A 22,401-nucleotide genomic window follows, 5' to 3' on the forward strand; every position below is an offset into this window, starting at 1 on the left:
TTGATTTCCAAGAACCAACTTTGGGGTCCTGGTTTTTCTTTACTGCTCTTTCTCTTCTCTTTTGAAAATCACTCATCTTTATTATTTCTTTCCTTCTGCTTGCTTCATATTTAGCTTGTATTTCTTCCTAGGTTGTAAAGTTATGTTAATTTGAGGTCTTTCTCATCTTTTAATGTAAGAATTCAGAGGTAAAAAAATTCCCTTTACTGGTACTTTAACTGAATGTGTAAGTTTTATATACTTCATTGTGTTGTAAATCATTTCTAAGTATCAGCTGATATCCCTTGTTGTGGGCTACTGAACTACAGTTATGACATATCATAAAAAGTATTCCTAAGAATACTGTATGTGCTAAAACAATCTTGGGTAAAACTGGTCTCAGGGCCAGCCCTAAATTCCTACATAATGTGACTCTGAGTTAAAGGTTAACTGCTGTCTCTCTGCTTCAGTAAACAACACTTGCTTGCTGCAAATGTCCAGAGCTGCCTTTCTGTATATGTCATAATTGAGTCTTGTGACCTTCAAAACTTGAACCAGCTGGAGGTCACGGCTGATTCCCGAAAATCTGTTTGGGAAAGTCCCACGAGTGGTTAAGACTCCATTGGACTTATTCAGGCCTCTCAGCAGTGTTTCTCTTCAGGGATCCCACAACACCTTTGTGATTTCTTTTATCCATTGGTTACTTAAGAGTGGGCTGTGTGATTTCCAGAGTTGTAAAAGAATATTGGAGATTTTAATACTACACTCTCGGTAAAGGAGAGCACACACAGATATAAGGACATGAAGAGAATCACACAATAAGCAGAGATCTGATCTAATAGGCATGTGGAGGTGCTTTCCAACCAAGAGCATATCTACTCTTCTCAAGGGCAAATGAGATGTTCTCCAGGATAGATTATAAATTGCATGACATACTGGGAGGGCTATCGTTACGTTTTAAGCTTAAATTACTGTACTTAAGAGATCTATGGAGCACAAACGCCTCTAACCTGTGAGCCCCACTTGCCCGAGGACAGAGAACTTCTTGAGATGCTGGGAGCTGTTGTTCATGGAAGACAACAAGTCATGCGTTTTTGCTCCAGTAAAAAAGCTTGGTTGCCCCAACTGTACAGGATGTGCTTGATCACATGTACGAAGGAGATACAGAGGCAGGAAGTATGTCAAGATGTGTGCTTGCCCCTAATTGGATGGAAAGGTGGAAAGTACATAGCCTTGTGGGTTTTGCCTTTATAAGCCTCCAAATAATATAATTGGCAGCTATACCCTGGAAATCTCGGGTATGGATCTGGTTAGTATCTATAGTTCTGGCCGTTTAATAATGCTTGCTTCAAATTTGGCTCAAAAAGACATGGTAGAGGTCTTATTCTCGCCCAGTGGATAAACATGTTCTGGAAGCCTTCAGTGAGATCAGACCATCCACTCAAATTCTAAAGCCAGACTCTGGGACTCGGGGGCTGAAGGGCCACCTCAGGAGGTGCGCACCTTGAGACATTCCAAGGCTTCGAGGCTTGCTTTCGGTTCTTCAGACTATCAGAATGAACTGTCGTGCTGAGAAAGACAGCAACTATCTACGAAGGCCTCCCGTGGTAAATCAGAGTCATTCTCTGTGACATCTGGTTCTGTTGGGATTCCAATCTGGGATGAGAAGGGGTTTGATGGGACCCAATATCCTCCTGTCCCAGGCAAAAAAGCAAGATGTTGACCCCTCTCGCGGTTTTAATTGTTTGGATACTGGGAGCCTGGACAGAAATTGGTTAGGCCTAGTTAAATGTTGTAAAGTTTTGTCTATTTTGTGTGTGCGGATGCGTCTGTGTTTTCTGGTATACAAACATGGGAACCTAGAGAAAAATTGGTCAGACTCAGTTGAATGTGTGAATAGTAGCAGCCACACCACGTTTTTGGTTAAAAATCTGTAAAATCTGTAACAAAAAGTTAACTGAAAACTCGTAACACGGGGTTGATAGGTTAAAAATCTATCCATAGGTCATCTTACAGGAACCATGTGAGCACTATCTTGGGATATAACCAACAAGTGGCTGGCCACTGTCCTGGCTGTTGCTCCCACTGGGATGAGGCAACCATGTGGCTGGCAACCATCTTTGCTATAGTAGATGCCCTGGGACTTCACCACCATCTTAACTAAAGGGGACATGGCATAAGCCAACCAAGGAGGCAACACCACGTCTCCAAGAAACTTCGGAGTAGGATGGATTTTTTGTATGGTAATTCTTGTCATAAAAACAAGGTTTATGGGGGAGCTGGAGAGATGGCTCAGAGGTTAAGAGCACTGACTGCTCTTCCAGGGGTCCTGAGTTCAATTCCCAGCAACCACATGGTGGCTCACAACCATCTGTAATGAGATCTTGTGCCCTCTTCTGGCATACAGGTTTACGTGAGGGTAAAGCACTATATAATAAATAAATAAATAAATAAATAAATAAATAAATAAATAAAATAATAAAATTTAAAAATAAAAAAATAAAAAACAAGGTTTTTGAAAGATTTAAAAACGATGCTTGTTTAATAAGGTCTTAAAGCTGCAGCTCCATGCATTAATATATAAGAATGTATCTCATGCTGGCAGCCAATCTTGGTCACTCAAGAGCCTCCCAGGTGGTATTTGTTTTAAAGACCTGAAGGGGTCAGGGAGAGCAGCTGAGGTTTGGCACTATGTGGCAGGGCTGGAGTTCCTAAAGAGAGTCCAGGTGCAGTGGGGACCTCAGCAGTTTTGGAGGTGCTGGTGCCACGTGACAGTCACCAGAAACACCGGCCACAATGAAATGGAGCTGGCTGGAGCCTGGAAGACAGGCTGTGTGTGCTGGTGAGGCCGGGACGGAAGAGGTGACCCGAGCACCTTGGGGAAGCCCAGAGGATTGCAAGAGAACCCCAGACGTTGAGCATTGAGTTTAGTTGGCGTTTAGGCCTTGTTTTGTCCAGACTGTGGCTGTGTCCTGTTTCTTCCCTCTTGAAGTAAAAAAAGGTACTTAATTTATTTTTTGATGGTGGAGGAGCCCACAGTTGAGATATTTTAAGCTTTTTCTTAGTAGGAAAATTTTGGTGTTTTGTTAAAAAAAATTTAAATTAAAAAACTGGATATTTTCTTTAAATGCTTAAACTTATGAGACTATAAGACATTTTAAGTTCATAAAATGTTTTATATTATGTTGTCTTTATTAATATGTAATCTTAAAATAAATAAATAAATAAATAAACAAATAAATAAATAAATAAATAAATAAAGCAAGCTAAAGCATTAGGGTCACAGCTATGAGCATCAAACACTAAACACCAGAAACTGGAATATTCCTATCCTATGGTACAGGAAGACAATGACCTAAGCAGTCTGGCAAAGAGCCATAGAATGTCTCGCCTTGCCAAAGGTCTGGCCAGGCTAATGGAGACTGACTTTAAAATGCACGTCTAACCTCCTTGTCTTTGCTAACTTTGTTCAAGCTTTAGCTATTTTGATAAATTGAGTCATACAAGAAACAGATATTCTGTAACGGTGCACTATAAAAGGACCAGGAAAATAAAGTTGCCAGTCTCCCTGTGGACTGTATTTATGACTCAGAGTTTTCTTCTCATACTAAAAGAGCTCCAGTTCAAAAATGGTTATTTTTTTTAAAGCTACTTATTATAAACTGTTAAAGACGATTAAGACATTCGCGTTAATAGCCACCTTATAAATGGTCAAATTCTTTAATTGGTTCAGAACCATACTTGTAGTCTTGCTACGTTCTAATGTGATTTATTTATAGGCATAAGCTTTATTTAGCCTCTTCTACATGTTGTCAAGGTTAAGCCGAAAGCAAGTAACTGAGAACCAGTAAAGTCTACTTGAAATCAGGCATATTAATAGATGGTCCTCCAAACTTCTCCGAGGCCTGCTGAATACGGCATTTAAAGTGTTTAGCGGAAAAAGACCCCTGTGACGGAGAGAAATACCCGCTCCTCGCGGCAACCCTAAGGCTTCCAAACGGCTCACAAAGCTGGACTGTGGTGACACTAACTACGGCCCCATGACTTGCCTGCTGCCCACGCCCTGCATAAACCGTGAACACTGTTGAGTTGCCTGCTTTACTCTGCCTAAGTCAAACCAAGCAGGCCCCAAGTTCCTCATCCACAGGAAAATCTCAGACCTTCTGGGTCTGGCAGCTGGAGGCCTATGCTGTCCTGTGTGACTGCCGAAGACCTATGATGTCTGCCCCCAGTGAAGCCATCAACACCACAGGAGCCTACTAGGGTAATCATCCAGGCAGCTGATGAGTGTCTGTCATTTTACTTGATACAGAGGTCATTTGGTTTATACTCCTTGCTATAATTTATCTTCTCAGGTCTCTGATGGCTGTTGGTAACTAACTGTTGCTTTTTTGGCAACAGCAGGCAATCAGGTTCGTCCCCAAAGCTGCAGCCACCTGGTTAGTTCATTTCATATGTAAAAATCAGGCCTTGCTTTTTCTAGAGCTACTAAGTCTCCTACTGAAAAGGTAGACAGATTTGGCTAACAGGCTTCATATTTAAGGATCCACAGGTTGCACATGTAACTTTCTACTATCCCTTTATTTAAAAGAACTTGCAAATCCTTCTCCGAGTTCCGGGAATGCCTAGCGTGCTCAGGTTTTGAACTTCTGTCTGCCTCATCCATGGGAACTGTGTCATAGACCTCTTTGCTCCTATTTTTTGTTTGTTGGAGACCCTCTGACCATCCCTTTCAAATCAGGTCTGGCCTCAGTGTACCATAGACCAAGTGGCCAGGAAAACAAGAAAGAATTCTCCACTCTGTTTCTTTTTCTTCGTTCCAACACCTGTTTGTTGCTGCCTGCTCTTTCTCCCTAAGTGTCCTGTTCATATGTTTGTTGGAACGCGGGAGTCAGAGACGGAGAAGCCAGCTTCAGCGTGCTCAGCAAACACCTGTTCCCCCGCAGCGTCTGCTGATTAACCCTCGGTAAGGTATGTATGAATCATTCGTCTGTGACTGAATCGGATTTCAAATGTTAGAGTCCGATTCTTCAGCTGCTGCTTCCCTCTGCCCTGCGTTACCCTCCACCTGGGCTCCGGCAGCCTGCTGCCCCCCCACATGGACATCTCCTCTCCTGCTCGCTGCCCTCTCCCCGCAGCCTCGGAGACCCAGGTTTAAGCTCTAGGCTGCTGTATACTCCACGTGGCTCTGGCTCTTTCTGCCTGCTGATCCACATGGACACATCCCTTCTCTTCTGCTCCCTCCTGGCTTTTTCTCATCTGTGCAGCCAGCTTGCAGACCTCCTACGCTGTCTCTCAGTTCCCACGTGCAGTCCTGCGGCTCGACCTTCACCCTCACCTTCATCTTGGAACCTACAGGGAACACACCTGCACGGTGTTCCAACTTGCTAACCCCCTCCCTTCCTCCACAGATTCAGATTTTATCACAACAGCCTGGCCTCAGTGCAAATCAATGGCCAAAATTGGCAAACTTTATTTCTAAATTCTCACAAATCATTAACAACTGCCACTGCCACAGACAAATGACCCCAGATATCTTCCATCTAAACTCACTAAGCTCTACACTTACCTCTACTTCCCCACTCCTAAAAATCTTTCATCTCTATGATTTCTTTGCACTCTGTTCTCACACACATATAATATATATATATATATATACATTAGATGTACATATCTTATATATCTATATATAAGGTATATATCTATATCTATCTATAGGTCATGCTATAAACTCTTATCTCAGGATTTGTAAGTTGCTCACTGGGCATGACTTAAAAATCTATATAACTTGTAACAAAGTCTGTTTTCTGCAGCAAGTTTTGTCCATCTTGTTGGAAAGTTTTGTCTGTTTCTTGAGAAAGTTGGTGTCTGCCCGTGTCATTGGGAAGTTTTGTCTGTGTTGTTTTCTGGTGTGTCCGTAAGTGTTGTTTAAACATGGCGGGACAGAAATGGGTCGATAGTTTTCCTGTCTCTCCTACCACCATCTGAGTTCTCTGGCCACTGAATTCAGCTTAGCAGGAGCTCGGGTGTCTTTTTGGTGTGGATATTAAGGTTGTTTTATGTTATGTTGGATCATGGCTCTCCCTTCTCGAGACTCAAGTTATATTTAAAACTTTCCTCTATAAATTAGACTTAGTTTATGTGAACATTCTGTACCTCCATATTTATAAGTTTATTGGATATAATTAAAAATTCTATAAAATCTGTGAGAAAAAGTTAACTTAAAACTAGTAATACTGGGAGTTGATAGTTAAAAAATCTATGAATGGGTAATATTAAAGGAACCATGTGCCTGATTCCATTTGGGATATAAACAACATGTGGCTGGCAGCCACATGGCTGGTCACCATTTTGTTAGGGATGTCATGTGACTTCACCACCATCTTGATTAAAGGTGATCATGTGGAATGGGCCTAACCAAGGAGATAACAACAGGTCTCCAAGATATTTTGGATTAGGATAGAATTTTTTTTTCTTTTGTATGATGATAAAAACTTAAGGTTATATCTACTACAACATTTCATATATGTGGTTCAACTCTTCTTTAGGAAAAAATGTTTTAAATAGCAACCATGTGGCTCTCCTGGATCTTGGCTGGTGACCTCATCAGGATGCAGGCGGCTACATGACTGGCAACATCTTTACTAAAGTTGAAGAGTACATATCATGTGACAACTCATAGTCCTAATGAGCTCTGTTCATTGTATCTCTCTATAGACTAAGGAATATTTTGGCTTTTGGACTTTTTTATGATGATAGAAACGTAAGGTTATATTTGCTACAACATACTGTATATGTGATTCAATCCCAGATTTAGAATATACTATCATGATAAAAATTTAAGGTTATAAAGGCCTGTCCAAATTAACAAAAGCTGACTTAAGAGATTAACATCTAAGTACTTATGTCTTTGCTAAGTGCTCAACACCAAGCTTCTAGAGAACTTAGATAAGTGGCAACATGTCTGATAAATAATATATTTGATAAATAAGATTTATAGACTCCTAAGGTCTACTCAGGTTCACGGTAATATCTGTCTAGCTTCATCTTTGCTCACTTTAAGCTTTAGCTATTTGGATAAACTAAGCTATACAAAAAACTGCAATATTCTATAATGGAGTGTCTGGGCCCCAGGAAGGTCCTTTTTTCCCAGGGTTGGGCATTTGGGCATTTCCCCCATTCCCTCCAGCGCTTAAGGAAAGTTCCTGTTTGCTAGGAAGAGAGTCACTCTCTTTCTCTCTGGTGGGGGAGCTTGTGGCCCTTCCATTAACATGTGACCATGGTGTCCATTGGCTTGTCAAGGGCAGTGCTGGCCTCTGGGCTCCCTCAGTCCCTGGCTCATGGGTCCCACCCCAGCTCACAGGCCCCCTTTTCTCCTGTTGTGAGTTGACCCTGGGGATCTTTCCCTTGTCGCCTTTTCTTGATTTCTCTGGAGACAGCCTTGGCAGTTTGGAACAAACTTGTTTCGTTTTCGCCCACAAAATGGCTATTTTGGTTTCTTTACTGAGCCCATTTTCTATGATACTAAAAGAGCATCAATTCAAAATTTGCTGTTTTTGTTTGTTTTGTTTTTTGGTTTCTTTTTTAAGGCTAAATCTAACAGGAATGGAAAATGGAGTGTAAAGTCCTATTATAAAAGCTACTAACTTATTGTAATCTGTTAAGGATAATTTAAAAATGCAAGTTAATGGCCAGTCACCTTCATTTAAACAAGGACGGAACACTCAAGTCCTAGTCTTACAAAAGCCACTTGTTGTAGACTGTTAAGGGACACAAGTGAATAGTCAGTCACCTCATAAAGGATCATATTCTTGGACGTGGTCAGATTTAACTTTTTATACATGTTTTTCAAAGTTAAGCCTAAAACAAGTAACTAGAAACAAGCAATGTTTGTCTAGTTTAGCTATACTTATCAGGTAATAGTCCTCAAATGCTTCAGAGATCTGAGAATCTGGCATTTAAAATGTTTAAGAAAAAAGCTTTTCCTGAGAGAGACAAGCCAGCTCCTGGCACTACCCTTATCTTCTCAAAAGATGATAAGCACAGAAGAACCTCCACCTGGAGCTTGCTTTAAATGTGGAAAAGCCAGCCACTGAGTCAAAAACTGCCTTTCACCTCAACTGCTGCCGAGACCCTGTCCAGACTGTGGACAAGCAGGACACCGGGGAGTCGACTGTCCTGCTTTGCCTAGACATGGTAGGTTGGTCCCTGCTCACCTCCCCCAACTCATACACACAAGTTCCTGCTCCACAGGAAAGTCTGTCGGCTCTTCTGGCCCTGGCAACCGAAGACTGATGTTGCTCTGAGACCTCTGCCCCCAACAACCACGGAGGAACCTAGAATGGCCGTCTAGGTAGACAGTTAGTCTGTCATTTTTAGTAGATTCAGAAGCTGCTTAGTCTGCACATCTGCTTACTCAGGTGAAATTTATCCTTCTCAGAACTCGGATGGCTTTGAAGACTAGGCTAGTGATGGCTTCGTTGGATTAACAGCAGCAACCAAGTTCTTTGTGTGTAAAATTCAGGCCACGGGCCACACTTTCCTAGCGCTCTAGACACAGTTTATCTTGTTACCAGACTCTGAAAAGAGATTAAAGGAACTCACTCTACAATGAGTGCCCTCAGTAATCAACCACCTGTGACTCCTGGTGAATGATTAGATAGGAAGAAGGTGTTTTAAAGTGTAAAGTTGATGTGAGGATGTGAAAGCTTAAGCTGTGATAAGAAAGTGACTTAAGGTGTGTAAATCCAAGTTATTAAGGTGTGTAAATCCAAGTTATTAAGGTGTATAAATGCAGGTTATAAAGGCCTGAGGATGTAAAAGCTTAAGTGGTGATAAGAACGTGATTCAAGGTGTATAAAAGAATGAAGTGTGTTTCAGTTTTCTTTCCTTCGCTACGCTGCTGTTTAATTAAGAGTTCAAAAGTTCAGCCTTAACTTTAACCAATGGAGTTCTGATAAGCTATTTATCTAGCTCTGGCAAAGTACCACCCATTATACTATACCACTATATTATCATAGTCACAAGCTCAAGATTTCAAATTCCCTTTGGTTGTTTTCTAAGTATAGACTTTAAATTGCTTCTCATTGTGATAAAAAAAAAATCTCTATAATCTATCTATACACATCTAGTCTTTTGGATAGAGGAAAGAGTGTTAATATTTTTAACCAGAATCATTTTTGTGTCTCTATCACTCAAAGGCGAGAGTCTACTGCCTTCTCTACAATGTGGACTTGAGTACAGATTACCAACAGTGGGGATGCTAATGTGTCTAAAACTTATCTCTTTTTGTACTCAATAAATTCTTGTAAGCTCCAGGGAGTCAACTTGAATCCACCTCAAACAGGTCAAATGGATCCCAGATAAGTACTGTCAATCAACAGCTTAAGTTTCCCCACCCACTACCTATTCCAAAGGGTGTGATCTCCCCCCACCTTTCCCAGGTCTTGGGACTCCCCTCCCTCAATTACCAGGACCTAAGAAAAAAAATTTTCCCTAAAACTTCTTAACTTTATCTTCTGCCAGTATCCTGCCAGGTCCCCTCAAAAATCTGCATCCTGGACAGCTTCAAAATGGCTACCCCCATGTGGTCCAACCTCACAGACTGCTTCAACTAGGACTGCACTTTCCTAGTGCTGACCGGTCCCACAGAGCCTGGACAGCTAGTGAAACATCCAGCTAGCCCAGCTTTCTCGGGTCCCCCAAAGATGCTGATGCCCCCAGATAACAGAAAGCAGTCTAGAGAACACGGTGCCCCCTTCCCACCTCACCAGCTACCCCTTCTTCCTAGTTCCTCACCTTTTAAAATAAACAAAATGGAGGAGTGTTAGTTCCCGCCATGGCAGCAGCCTGCCTTGGCTGCCAAGACAGTTACATCATCACCAGTTGTCATGTGCACCCCTGAAAAGTGTCCGCCAGGCACAGTTCTCTCTCTTGCCTTTCTTGTCTGCTGTCTCTCTTCTTGCCTGGTCCGTTTGTCTGTCTGCCTGCCCCTCTCATGTCTCCGCTCTGAGATAGTCTTTCATTCTTCCACTCCTCCGGCCCCACTCCCCCAATAAACCTCTTGTACACACACACACACAAAATGAAGTTGCTTTGCAATGACTGCTCTCCGTAATGACTACTCCTGGCTCTGGTAAATGATTAGATGGAAAGAAACAGATTTAAAGTTACAAGGGTCTAAGAAAGGAATTTGAAGCTTAAGTGAGTTCTGATGGTCTCAGGAAGTTATTTAAGTTGTGTGAAAAATAAGAAATGCTTCAGACGTCTTTCCTTTTCACTGTGCCAATATTATACTAAGACTTCAAAAGGTCAGAGTTTTGACATTGATCAATGGAGTTCTGATAAGCTGGTAAAGCACTGACCACTATTATCAGTCACAAGTTCAAGATTTTAAATTTCTGTTGGTTGTCTTCTAAGTATAGACTTAAAGGTGCTTCTCACTGGGCTAAAAACATTTCTGTCCAATCTATAGATCCAGCCCTCTGGACAGAGAAAAGAATGTTCATGCTTTTTAACCCAAAGTCATGGCTTTTGCTATTGGCCTGAGTCTACTCCAGCTGTTCTACAAACACCTGTTAGCTGCTTTTTCTACAACATGGATCTCAGCACAGACTACAATGATAATACTAACATATCTAAAAGTTTTATCTCTTTTGGTACACTAAGAAAATTCATGTAAGCTTCAAGGAGTTACAACTTGAATCCACCTCTCACGGGTCCAGATAAGTACAGCCTGTTTCCCCACCTGCCTATAAAACAAAAATTGTACTTCCCAATGCTGTGACCCTTTAATACAGTCCCTCGTGTTGTGGTGACCCCCCAACCACAAAATTATTTTTGTTACTACTTCATACCTAATTTCACTACTGTTATGAATCTTAATGTAACTAATTATCTATGTTTTCCAATGGTCTTAGGCAACCCTGTGAAAGGGTCATTTGACCTCATAAGAGTCGTAACCCACGGGGCTTGGGAACCACTGCTCTAACCTGTATGCCCCACTTGCCTGAGGACAGATAACTTTCCGAAATACTGGGTGCTGTTGTTCACTTATGTAAACAAGGTTGGTTGCCCCAACTGCATGGGATGTACTTGAGCACAAGTAGGTGAGAGGTACATAGGCAGGAAGTACATCAGGATTTGCTTGCCCCTGATTGGACAAAGGTGGAAAGTACATAGCCTTGTGGATTTTGCCTTTATAAGCTTCTGACTAATGTAATTTGGGGACACACCCTTGGAATCCTGAGTATGGACCTGGCCAGTGTCCATCATCCTGACCAGTATTTAATAAAGCTTGCTTCAAATTTGGCTCAAAAATTGTGGTAGTCATCTTATTCTCAGTAGGCAGGATTAACAATACTGTCTCAGTGAACCTTAACAGGCAGATGTCATTCAAAGAGTCTTTTCTTTTGAAAATAGGATGAAGAGAGACACTAGAAGGAAAAGTATTCATTATAGGGATGGCATTTAATAGTCTGAATCTCCAGCAACTGAATTCCAACAACGCACACCTCTGATCTTAACTTTTGCTCGTAAACTCTATTTGTTGTTGCATCATTTAGGAAACTAGTGCATTGAAATTATTAGTTTAATATTTTAAAGTTACAGCACTCCAGACCGAATTTCCAGCAACTGAATTCTAACAACACACACCTCTGATCCATTAGCATCTGTCTTCGCTCCTTCCAGTCAATAAGGGAAAATAATCACATCATCACACATTGTGTGTCCCCACCAAACACAAATGAATAATTTTAACACGCTAAAGTTCTTAAATTATGCAGCAAAATATAGTTAGGAGCAAAAAGGAAAGCCGCATTGGCTTTTAGACCAATAACCTGGAAGTCAGGTTCTGTTTTTCCTCAGGAGAAACACTTCTTTGTTAGGATCATGTCTTGGAAGAGGGCACTTAGGTGCCCTGCTGCTCTTCCCCTGGTTCCAGACACAAAGCGAGCGACTTTCCTCCCAGCCATCATGCACTGTCTCCCACAGCCTCAAATTTCACTGAGACACAAAGTCAACATTTTCTAGGCTTTAAGATTTATTGTCATTTTAAATTGTGTGTAGGGGCGTATGTTCACGAGTGCAGGTGCCCCCAGAGGTCAGACTCTCCTAAGCCAGAGTGACAGGCAGTGGAGGGTCACCTGGCATGGATGCTGGGGTTGATTTAATTATCTCACCCTTGTATTTCTACCAGCTTCCCCCCTTAAGGCTTCATAAACCTATTGAACGCCACCGCAGCAGCCACTTAAGTTGCTGCCGATGACATCACTGTGGCTTATGAACTTACCGTTACTCAATAAATCCTGGCAATGTGGAGAGCCACTGCAGTAGGCTACTGAGCTATAGTTACACCATCTCCTGAAAAGTATTCTTAAGAAAAAAAAAAAAAAAAAAACTTTAACTGCTGAAATTATTCCTTCCGGTTACCGGCTTACGGGTAGGTACATTCCTTAGAGAGGGAGATTCTTCTATGATTGAAATTCCTTTTGGCATACTTCCTCCTCTCCTACCTATACTACCAGATGTACACTCAGCGGAAATTTCTAACCGTTCCTTTCTCTGGGCCCTGCGGGCCCTGCAACAGGTTCTTCAGCATGTCTGCAAAACCTCAAGAGAAACTCAGCCAGGAGACTCCAACATGATACCCACCCTCACCAGGCGGGTGTCACTGTCTGGGTTAAGAGACAGGATCCAAGCTGGGCGGCGGCGCACGCCTTTAATCCCAGCACTCGGGAGGCAGAGGCAGGCAGATCTCTGTGAGTTCGAGGCCAGCCTGGGCTACAAAGCAAGTTCTAGGAAAGGCGCAAAGCTACACAGAGAAACCCTGTCTCGAAAAACAAACAAAAAAAGAGACATCATCCAAAAGACACTTGAGCCTCACTGAAAGGGACCATATCCCATGGTTCCTACCACATCCACTCCTGGATTCATCAGACCCAGCTCAAGTGAGCCTCACTGAAAGGGACCATATCCCATGGTTCCTACCACATCCACTCCTGGCCAGTGAGTGAACCATGACTCATTTGGAGGAGCCTTTAAAGGTTAAAATCACCTGGGTCCCAGAGGTGGAGCCTGGTCACAATTTCCATATAAAACACAAAAACATCTGAGTACTCTCAAATTTGGTTCCCCTTTCTACTGTCTTCTCTGCCTTGACTACCCAATTCTAGGACAGAAAGAAATAGAAATAAAACTGTTATAATAGGACAGTGTTTACATTATAGCACCTGGGTAAAATTAGCTCATATTGTAAGTACTACTGACTTCTGTCTAAAAGAGAAGTTAAATGCTGAACTTATGTTAGGCACATGTCTTACACCCGTTTGTAAACTTGGCCAGGATATTGCCAACCTAGCCAGGTTAACTCTTCAACAGGTATCCTAAAGACCATCAGTTATAAAGATTCTTACAACTGGGGAAGAGCCTCTAATGACAAACACTGGATGCCACAGAACTCCATACTCCCTGGGTTATAGTGCATCCAGACCGCATGTGTACTAAAATACAAAACTGCCCCCAGACATGTTCCACATTCCCAAGGGACAAATAAGATTGTTCCCACACTGAGGCCGTCCTCTATGGGCCAGTCATATTTCTTTCCCTGAAGGATGGTTTTTCACTTATGAACAATACACCTATAATTATATTCCTATACACCTATAATTATATTCCTTTTAACTTGTCTCACAATGCCCATTGATATTTAAGGAGACTGTCTATTATTTTTCCAATGGTCCAGGAAGAAAGAAGCACAATATGACACTGATGTCAGAGACAGTGCTAGCCCCTAACTAGAGACTGCATGTGGGGGGGCCAGCTCCCACCTTTTAAAGGGTTCTTAGGAGGAGGAGGAGGAATAAGAAACTTTTAGATAGAAAGATAGTGGAAAGGAAACAGACAGAAACACAGGATAGCTTTGGGAGGACCTGGATCAAAATCCACCAGCCCCTTCTGGCTCTTCAAAAGGACTTTTATAACAATGCCAAGGGGCGGGGCAAAAGACCTACCCCTTGCTAAATCAGAGCACACCACACAGCCACATACAGACCTTTCCAAACACCTGGTAACCATGTCCGTGGTCAAGCCATCCCATTATGCAGCCCTGCTGGGTAAAGCAAGCTCCGATTCTTGGCTCCTGAGTAAGTTCTCACTAGGAAACCTCGGTGGGTCTCCACAACTGTGATGACAAAATAGCCCCGTCTCAAAACCTGAGGCTGTGGCCATCACTCTCCTGCAATAGGTCTCCCCAGTCAGGCTGTATACACCAATAAGGAGCTTAGCCAGATGGCCTGTAAAATACCCAAATGTTTAAACAATACATCCACGGCTACTGCCTTACTAAATAAAGAACAAAAAGAGCATGGACAGGCTGTACTAGATAATAGAACCACTATGGATTACCTACTGTTACTACTCAGAAGTTAGAGAAATGGGCTGTTTTAATCTGACAGAAGCAATTCAATTAAAATTAAAAAAAAAAAATTAGAGAGCTATAAAAGCTTGCAGAAGGGGTTACTCAAGACGAGCGCTGGGATCTGATTGGACAGCTCCCTTCAGGATTATCAGATTTTACCTGGGGAAAGCAGGTGTTTATTTTTCTCTGTCTTGTTTTATGCATCCTGATGCTCATTGGTGGGTGTCAATGTTTACCCCTTTGTATCTTGCCCCTCCCCCAGCCAATCAGAAGAAAAAGACACTAGAGATACCAGGGGCCCTAAAATTAAATTCCCCCAGACTGACTCAATCATTTGACTCATTCTACGAGAACCAGAGAAGAATGAGGCGGCTACTAAACTAGAGTTATGCTGTCTCATGAAAGTATTCTTAGGAAAAACTTTAAGTGCTAAAATGGTCACTGGTTACACAAACGTCTATACAATGCGTCCCTGACCTCAAGGTTACGAGAAGCCTGAGTCTCTGCTATTTCTCCACTGCTGTAAACAACACTTCTCTGCTTCCCACTGATGTCCACAACCACCTTTCTGTAATCACACAACTGCAGTTTTGCCTTTAAAAGCTCAAGCAAATCTGAGGTGGGGGCTGCTTCCAGCTACTCTGTGTGGGACAGCCCTGCCGGTGGAGAATAGAATTTGCCTTATGCAGGCCTCCTGGGAGGTCTTTCTACAGGTAGTCCATACAACAGGAAAACATGTGTTTGAGTTGCTGACATGGCACAGGGATACACTGGCCCTGGACATCTCAAGCCCCATCTCTCCCCGGTCATATACAACCAGAATTCTCAAAACAAACAAACAAACAACAAACCCAAAAACTCTTGCTAAAGAGGGAAGATGCCACTCAGCCTTCACCTGAACTGGCTTCTCAGCAGCAGCTAATGCAGCTCACTGCTCATCTTCTCTCTCCTTAGTCAGCCTAAGCTCCTGGTAGGACCTCCCTTCTTCCTCTCTCCTCCCTGTCTTTCTGTTTGTCTGTCTCTGTCCTTCTCTGCCTCTGTTCTCTTCTCTTCTCTTCTCTCTCTCTCTCTCTCTCTCTCTCTCTCTCTCTCTCTCTCTCTCTCTCTCTCTCACACACACACACACACACACACACACACATCAACCCCATTGTTTCCTTACCACATACATGCAGACCGGTCCCAGCTCCTCCTCTCCCATGCAGAGCTGCCTAAACCCCACCCCTATTTGGGTAAATGTCTACCTGACCTGTCTCTACAGATGCCTAAAAGACATCTTAAATAAACCCCAGCTAGAAGTGTGGGATGGCATCCTTGCCCTTGCCACTGTTTGGATAGGAAGTAGCTACAAAAGACGCTCACAGCTCACATGCTGGCAGCTTGGCTCGCAGATGGTAGTGTTATTTGGGGTGCTGTCTGGACAGCGTCTGGAAATTCTGGGAGGCAGGGTCTAGGTAAAGAAGTAGGTAACTGGGGAAGTGTCCTTGAAGAACCTTTTTTGTCCCAGCTCTGCCCTTTCTTCAACCATGGAGTGAAGAAGCTCTTACCTCACATGCTCCCACTGCAGTACTCTGGGCCAATAAGAGGACCAAATAACCATGGCTGACCCGTCTGAAACTGTGAGCCCAAAGTGTCCTTCCCCTTAAGTGGGTCTTGTGTGTTTAGGTCATAGTGATGGAGAAGAAACTCAAGAGTAATAGAAGGGATGTTATAAAGGATTTACACATAGATGTGCTTAGGAGACATTAAGTCACACTGTGGTGGTCTGAATAGGAACGGTCCCCATACACTCATGTGCTTGGATGCTTGGCCCATGGGAGTGAAACTATTGGGAGGTGTGGCCTTATTGGAGGAGGTGAGGCCTTGTTGGAGGAAGTGTGTCACTGTGGGGGTGGGCATTGAGGTCTCAGAGGCTCAAGCCCAGGCTCAGTGGCTCACAGTTATTTTCCTGCTCCTGGAAGACCAGGATGTAGCAACTCTCAGCTACCTCTCCAGCACCATGTCTGCCTGCATGCCGCCATACTTCCCTCCCACCATACTTCCCTCCCACCATGACTAAACCTCTGAACTGCAAGCCAGCCCCAATTAAATGTCTTCCTTTATAAGAGCTGCCATGGTCATGGTGTCTTTTCACAGTAATAGAAACCCTACTAAGACACACACGAAGTAGAATTCAGCTCAGGTAGCACTGCCTCCCAAGTACACCCTGTATAAGCAGTCTTCTAAAGAGGCCTGTCAGAGCAAAATTTAGGATGCAAAGATGTCAATACTTGTTCACCAGGTTTGACCTGCCACTGGACCCCATTCCCATAACAAAGGAGACAACCCTGACTTAACATCCATTAGGCCTATCCCCATCTCAAGGACCACGCCTTTAACAGGCAACTCAAGGGGGCAGCCCCCAGTAGTTCTCTTCTTGAGAAAACAAAATCCTGCCAGGTGAGCAAGATGACCCTGAGTAACAATTGTTTCAACAAAAACCACACTGGTGTACTTAAAACAATTCTTTAATCTACGGAACCACCCAGCGGCCCCCCAGTAGCTCTGAAATGCAGTCTCTACTCTGGTCCAAGCGCACTTTTACAGGCAGCAGGACCCTCCTAACTGAGTCCCCCTGGGCACCACAGTTCCTCTGCCCAGATGGACGACAGCGAGCTACAAACTCCAAATGAGATGATGACAGAAAAGTGTTTGGTCGTCTGATTACCTTTATGTCTCACCACAACCTACCGCTACCTGCCTCTTCCTCCGTCCTCCCATGTCCTCAGCGGGCTTTCATACAGGCTCCCACCCAAGCTGCTGCCATGTGCCCATCTCGTCATCATTTACTAACCCCCCCATACATAGCTGAGTAGCACCTCCCCAAAGAAGCCATCCTGACTTCCTTGGCAGGGCTCCCCGCTAGCTCCATGGCCCCACCCTCTTCTGAAGTTCTCTGTTGTAACTTGAGGCTCCTTTGTGTGAGAGCACTTGATTTTATCGATGGGTGGTCAGAAAAGAGGCTGAGGCTGGTCCACTCAGGACTGCACTCTCCACGCCCAGCTCCCTGTCTGCAGATAAACAGTAAGAGCAGCTGACTTAGAGACCTCCCTGCCAAGGACTGTCCTGAGAGCTAGGAACCGCCCACATTCCAGAACCAGGTGATGGCTCCCCCACCCCGCACCCCGCCCACCTTCAGTGACCCAGCACCAGCAGCCACAGTCATCATCAGCCACCAAATGTGATAGATTTCCACTGTCGCCGTCAGTCAAGCATCCTTTATGAAGTCCACACCATCACGGCCCTCTCTGTGCCTGTCTTTCTCTCTCGTGCTCGCTCAGAGGCACCCACCCCCCTCTTGTGTGAGATCTGTTATGTAACACTAAATACCTCCCACGTTTTCTTCATTTGTATTTCACAATGACTCTATCAGGAAAAGACTGTTATTCCCCTCTTCAGAGAGTGAACTTATGCGTGATGATTCTGCTAGTAAAAGATAGGGCTGTCCTGCCAAGCCCTCAGGCACACTAACTGCCGAGGCCAAGAACTGACTGCTGCCGCGTACCTAATACTCTAAACACTCGCTGTATGAATGGGCGCGTGTGTGCACACTCATCAGTCCATGTCACATGGAAGCAGAAGATAGCTATCAGTGCTCCCTAAGGTGCTCCCAGCTCGGGGTTCCTGTGTCTGGGGCTTGAGAAGAAAACCAGGTGAAACACTAAAGGCGAAACGTAAAGAGCTTTCAGAAGGGGAAAAGATCCTAGCTGCATACCAGATTTTCAGGTGTGTTAATCTGAGCCACCGGGAAGCCCAGACTCACCCCCTTCTACCAGGCAATGTGAGTGAGTCCTGCCACCCTCTTCCTTCAGGCCAGCCCCAGCTAGGGAGAATTTCTCACTTCCTGTCTCTCTGTCCTGCCAATCCCTCCCTCAGGCAGGCCTCCCTGTTGGTATTGTTCCAAATCCAGCCCCCTTTGGAGTCAAGACCAGAGAATCTTGCTAACCAAACCATGTCTTTAACATTTATCTCTTTTGTTGCTGAACAAAGTGATATAGAAATCCAAACTGTGGCCCTAGGGAGATGGTAAAACGCTTGCTGCAGGTGCCCAGGGACACGCGCTCCATTCCTAGAACCCACAAGAAAAGCTGGGCATAATGGCATGCTCCTGTAACCTCAGTGCCGGGGAGGCAGAGATCGATCCCTGGGGTTTGCAAGTCAGCCAGTGTAGTTGAATCTGCAGCCCCAGGTCCCTGTGAGAGATCCTGTCTCAAAAAAAAAAAAAAAAGAAAAGAAAAACCCCTAGGTGGAATCACAGAGACACTGAAAATACCTGGACACTGGAGATGCCGCCAGGATAGAAAGTGACGGCTGTCTTTAAGTTAAAATGACAAAAACACAAAGGTTTAAAACCCGGGCATGGTGACTGACTCAAGCAGGTGACTCTCTGCACTTGAGAAGAGAACTGAAAGTTCAAGGCCAGCCTGAGCAGCATAGCAAGATATTCTCCGCCCCCCAAAAAAAGATACGACAGGGGGAAAAAAAAATAAGAAACAAGTTTGCATGCACAGTAGTTCTGTACCTCCCCTGCACCCCCTTCAACTGTGGGCCTCACCCAGAAAGAACACTGTACAGGAAGCAGTACAGGGTCCAGCTCCTTTCTTTTTTTATGGACACATCACAAGGCTGGCCATGGGATCACTGCCCCTTCTTCAGTGACGGATCTGGGAGGTCAAGAAACTGAGTCAAGCCGGCAGCTTTGATGCAGACACACTCAGCACCGGGGCCCTGCTGCAGGAAAAGCAGCGGGGCCCTGCTGCAGGAAAAGCAGCGGGCTCTATACTAGCCACGTGCTGGCGGGGCTCCTCTGGTCCTCTCCAGGCCCTGGAGTCCTCAGAGGCAGACAGAGATGAGACACTGACCGAGGAACGGCTAAAGCTCCTGCCTTTGCTCAGGGGAGAGCAAACCTCACTGCCAACAGTGCTGGCCTGGAGGCCCTGCCCAGAACTGGTTTATTTATTTAGAGATGGAGTCTTAACCCTGGCTCAGTCTCCTGGGTGGCTGGGACTGCATGTGTGCAGCGCTGAGCTTGGCTACGGGCTATGTATAATTCAGTGTTTGTCACTAAATTTAGTAACAGGAATTTTGGCAAGAACGGGTCTAAAGTTCTTGCTGGCGTTGAGAAAACAGCATGTCTACTACTCAGAAGTACTTTGGGGAAGGACTTGGGAAACCCAGGAAGCAATGCGTGGATTCTAGGACATGGTCTATAGACTACGGTGGCGGGGGTGTGTCCTATGTTGGTGCGAGCTCTACGTGGATCCTTGCTCCCTTTTCACAGCCTTCTTCCTTCTCTCTCCTCCTCTCCTGGATGCCCTGGACTCTGTTGTCTCTTGCCCAAAATTACAGGCACAATTGCATGGTTACAAGGAAAACCAGAACCCCATTTCCCTAGACCCTAGGCAGCCCCATCCATACATGCTATCAGCATGGAGACATTTTAAGGACACATCACAAGGTTGGCCATGGGATCTTTGTCCCTTCCTCAGTGACGTATATCTGGGACCCGGGAGGTCCAGAAACTGAATCAAGCCGGCAGCTGTGATGTGGATGCACTCAGCACCCGGGGCCCACACTGTAGTCGCTTTCGTCTGGTGCGCCATCTGCAGGAAAGAACTCTTACCTGAGAATTCATCAGGCGAATGGTCGTTTTCGTGCCCACATCCTGTTGGAAGTTGGCGACAGGTGCCCCATTAAACCTCAGGACTGCATCGTGATTATCTGTAAACCACAGGAAATGGAAATGGGGGGGGAGTGAGTGCTAGCAATATGTAGGAAGAAAGACAGAGAAGAGGAAGGAAGGGGAGATCAAACTCTGTGACATTTTTATCTCATGGTGCATAGAGGCTGCCTGGAGCTGTTTCCACCCCAAGGCATAGCAGGGCAGGAGGAGCAGAGACTCTGATCAGAGGAAGGTCACTGTTCCCAGCTGTGCCCTGCAGGAGAGGAACACTGCTTCTCCTAACATCCTAACAGCCAGCAAATAGACTGAGGGAGGGAATCAGCCCCTCCCCTCCCCTGCCCCTCCCCCTCCGCTTCATCCCCCCCCCCCCCATCTCACAGAACTGAAGGGAAATGAGAGGAAAACCAGAATTGGAAAGTCCCACCTGATGGGATCCCAGAAAACCACAGCCAGAGGTCATGGGGGGCAGGGGGGGCACTAAGTGAAACGGAGCCCTACCTTCCTCCTTCCCAGATGCAAGCTAGTGCTCCCCTGAGCCGGCTCCAGACAAGCCAGAAGGCAGGGCAGACCCACTGACACAGCCTAAAATTTCAACTACCAGAGGCAGGTGGGAAGGGGACGGGGGAGGGGGGGGGTTGGAGGGAAAAATGGAGGCTCCTCCTCGTAGAAAGTTTTGGATAGGTCCTTGATGTTGAGCCTAAGAAAGGATGATCGTTTCTTCATGCAGAAAATACCGATTGAAGACTACAATGCCAGGCACAGTTTTAGACACAACAGACAATGATATGGGGAAAGAAAAGAGAAAAAAAACAAAACAAAACAAAAAAACAGACAAGATCCTTGCCCACAAAGACCTTGCATTTTACTGCATGGAGACAGAAGGTATACACAACAATCTACGCCTGTCACAGACTATGATTCATGTCATGACACAGGCACTCGGGAACTCTCCTTTTAATAGTGTGGCGGTTCAGCGTTGAGACCGGAAGGATAGATAGTCGGGCATGGCCAGGAGTCCCTCCAACCAGAAAGCACAGTCAATGCGTAGAGCAACACAGACAGGGAACTGGTTAGGGCGGTGGTTCTCAACCTTCCCATGCTTCGACCCTTTCATACAGTTCCTCATGTCGTCGTGACCCTCCCCGCAACCATACAGTTATTTCCGTTGCTACTTCATGACTGTAATTTTGCTACTGCTATGAATTGTACTGTAAATATTTGTATGTTCTGATGGTCTTAGGCAACCCTGTGAAAGGGTCATTCACCCCCCCCCCAAAGGGGTCATGACCCACACAGGTTGAGAACCACTGGGCTAGGGAAAAGAAAATAAAGAGAAGCAAAAAGATGCACAGCTCAGCACGGATCAGCACTGGACTGGGGCATGAAGTCGGGATTGATTTTTTTTTTTAAACCAAAGACCAAAATCCAAAGTCCTTATGGAGCGTGTCATCTCTCACGCTGATTCCTGGATCTTTCAGACCTAAGTCTTCACCCTTTCTCCGCCCACGGGGCCCCACACCCCAACACACTCCACCATTCTCCGCGGAGTTCTCATTTCTTGCTTTTTGCCTCAGGGTGCTGTTTTTCTTTCCACTGGGGAAGCAAGAAAGGATGAAGCCAGCCAAATTCACTTCACTAACATTATGAGACATAAGAGAAGAAACAACTAACCATGGGTGTCTTTGGGTCATGTGGCCACTACTCTGCTCACGATCAAGTGGTGCAAATCTCTTGGGCCTCCACAGTTAGCTCACGAGGAGGACTGTTGTGAGCCTAAGACAGCGGGTGGTGCTAAACAGGACAAAACCAGTCCACACCCCAGCTTGGGGCGGGGGCGGTGTGCCCCTAGCTGAAAAGTCACAAGAGTTTATGGCTTCTAAAGGAAAACGAGTCAGCTTTCTTCAAGGGTGTAGCCCCTAGAGGGTAGACGAAGCCGCCGTGGATGGCCCCACACCCATGAGTGCGTGAGCAACCAAACTGAACTCGATGACTATTAAGACAAACTGAGAACTGGAAGTTGGGAGGAGTCAGGGGTGGGTCCGAGAGGAGTGGGTGTGAGTGTGAATAGGATCAAAATAAACTGTGTGTGGGGATGAAATCCTCAGTGAACAAAAATGTTATGTGTTTGAAACTGGGGGTGCTGGAGAGATGGCTCAGCAGTTAAGAACACTGGCTGCTCTTCCAGAGGACCCAGGTTCAGTTTCCAGCATCCACATGGCAGCTCACAACTGTCTGCAACTCCAGTTCCAGGGCTCTGATGCCCTCTTCCAGCCTCCATGGG

The 22,401-nt window shown here is 45.0% G+C and overlaps 1 protein-coding gene across 10 annotated transcripts in view; it reads right to left on the reverse strand.

Annotated features, from left to right (window-relative positions):
- Positions 1-22,401, reverse strand: part of St6gal1 (ST6 beta-galactoside alpha-2,6-sialyltransferase 1) — a 130,927-nt gene that overhangs the window by 18,206 nt on the left and 90,320 nt on the right. For all 10 annotated transcript variants that reach the window (XM_037209822.1, XM_028875197.2, XM_037209817.1 and 7 more), the window contains one exon: positions 20,061-20,158. In XM_037209822.1, the coding sequence (XP_037065717.1) occupies positions 20,061-20,158 (98 nt within the window). The remainder of the gene's footprint in view (positions 1-20,060; positions 20,159-22,401) is intronic.

This window comes from Peromyscus leucopus, chromosome 12 (genome assembly GCF_004664715.2).
Source record: "Peromyscus leucopus breed LL Stock chromosome 12, UCI_PerLeu_2.1, whole genome shotgun sequence".
Classification (NCBI taxonomy): Eukaryota; Metazoa; Chordata; class Mammalia; order Rodentia; family Cricetidae; genus Peromyscus; species Peromyscus leucopus.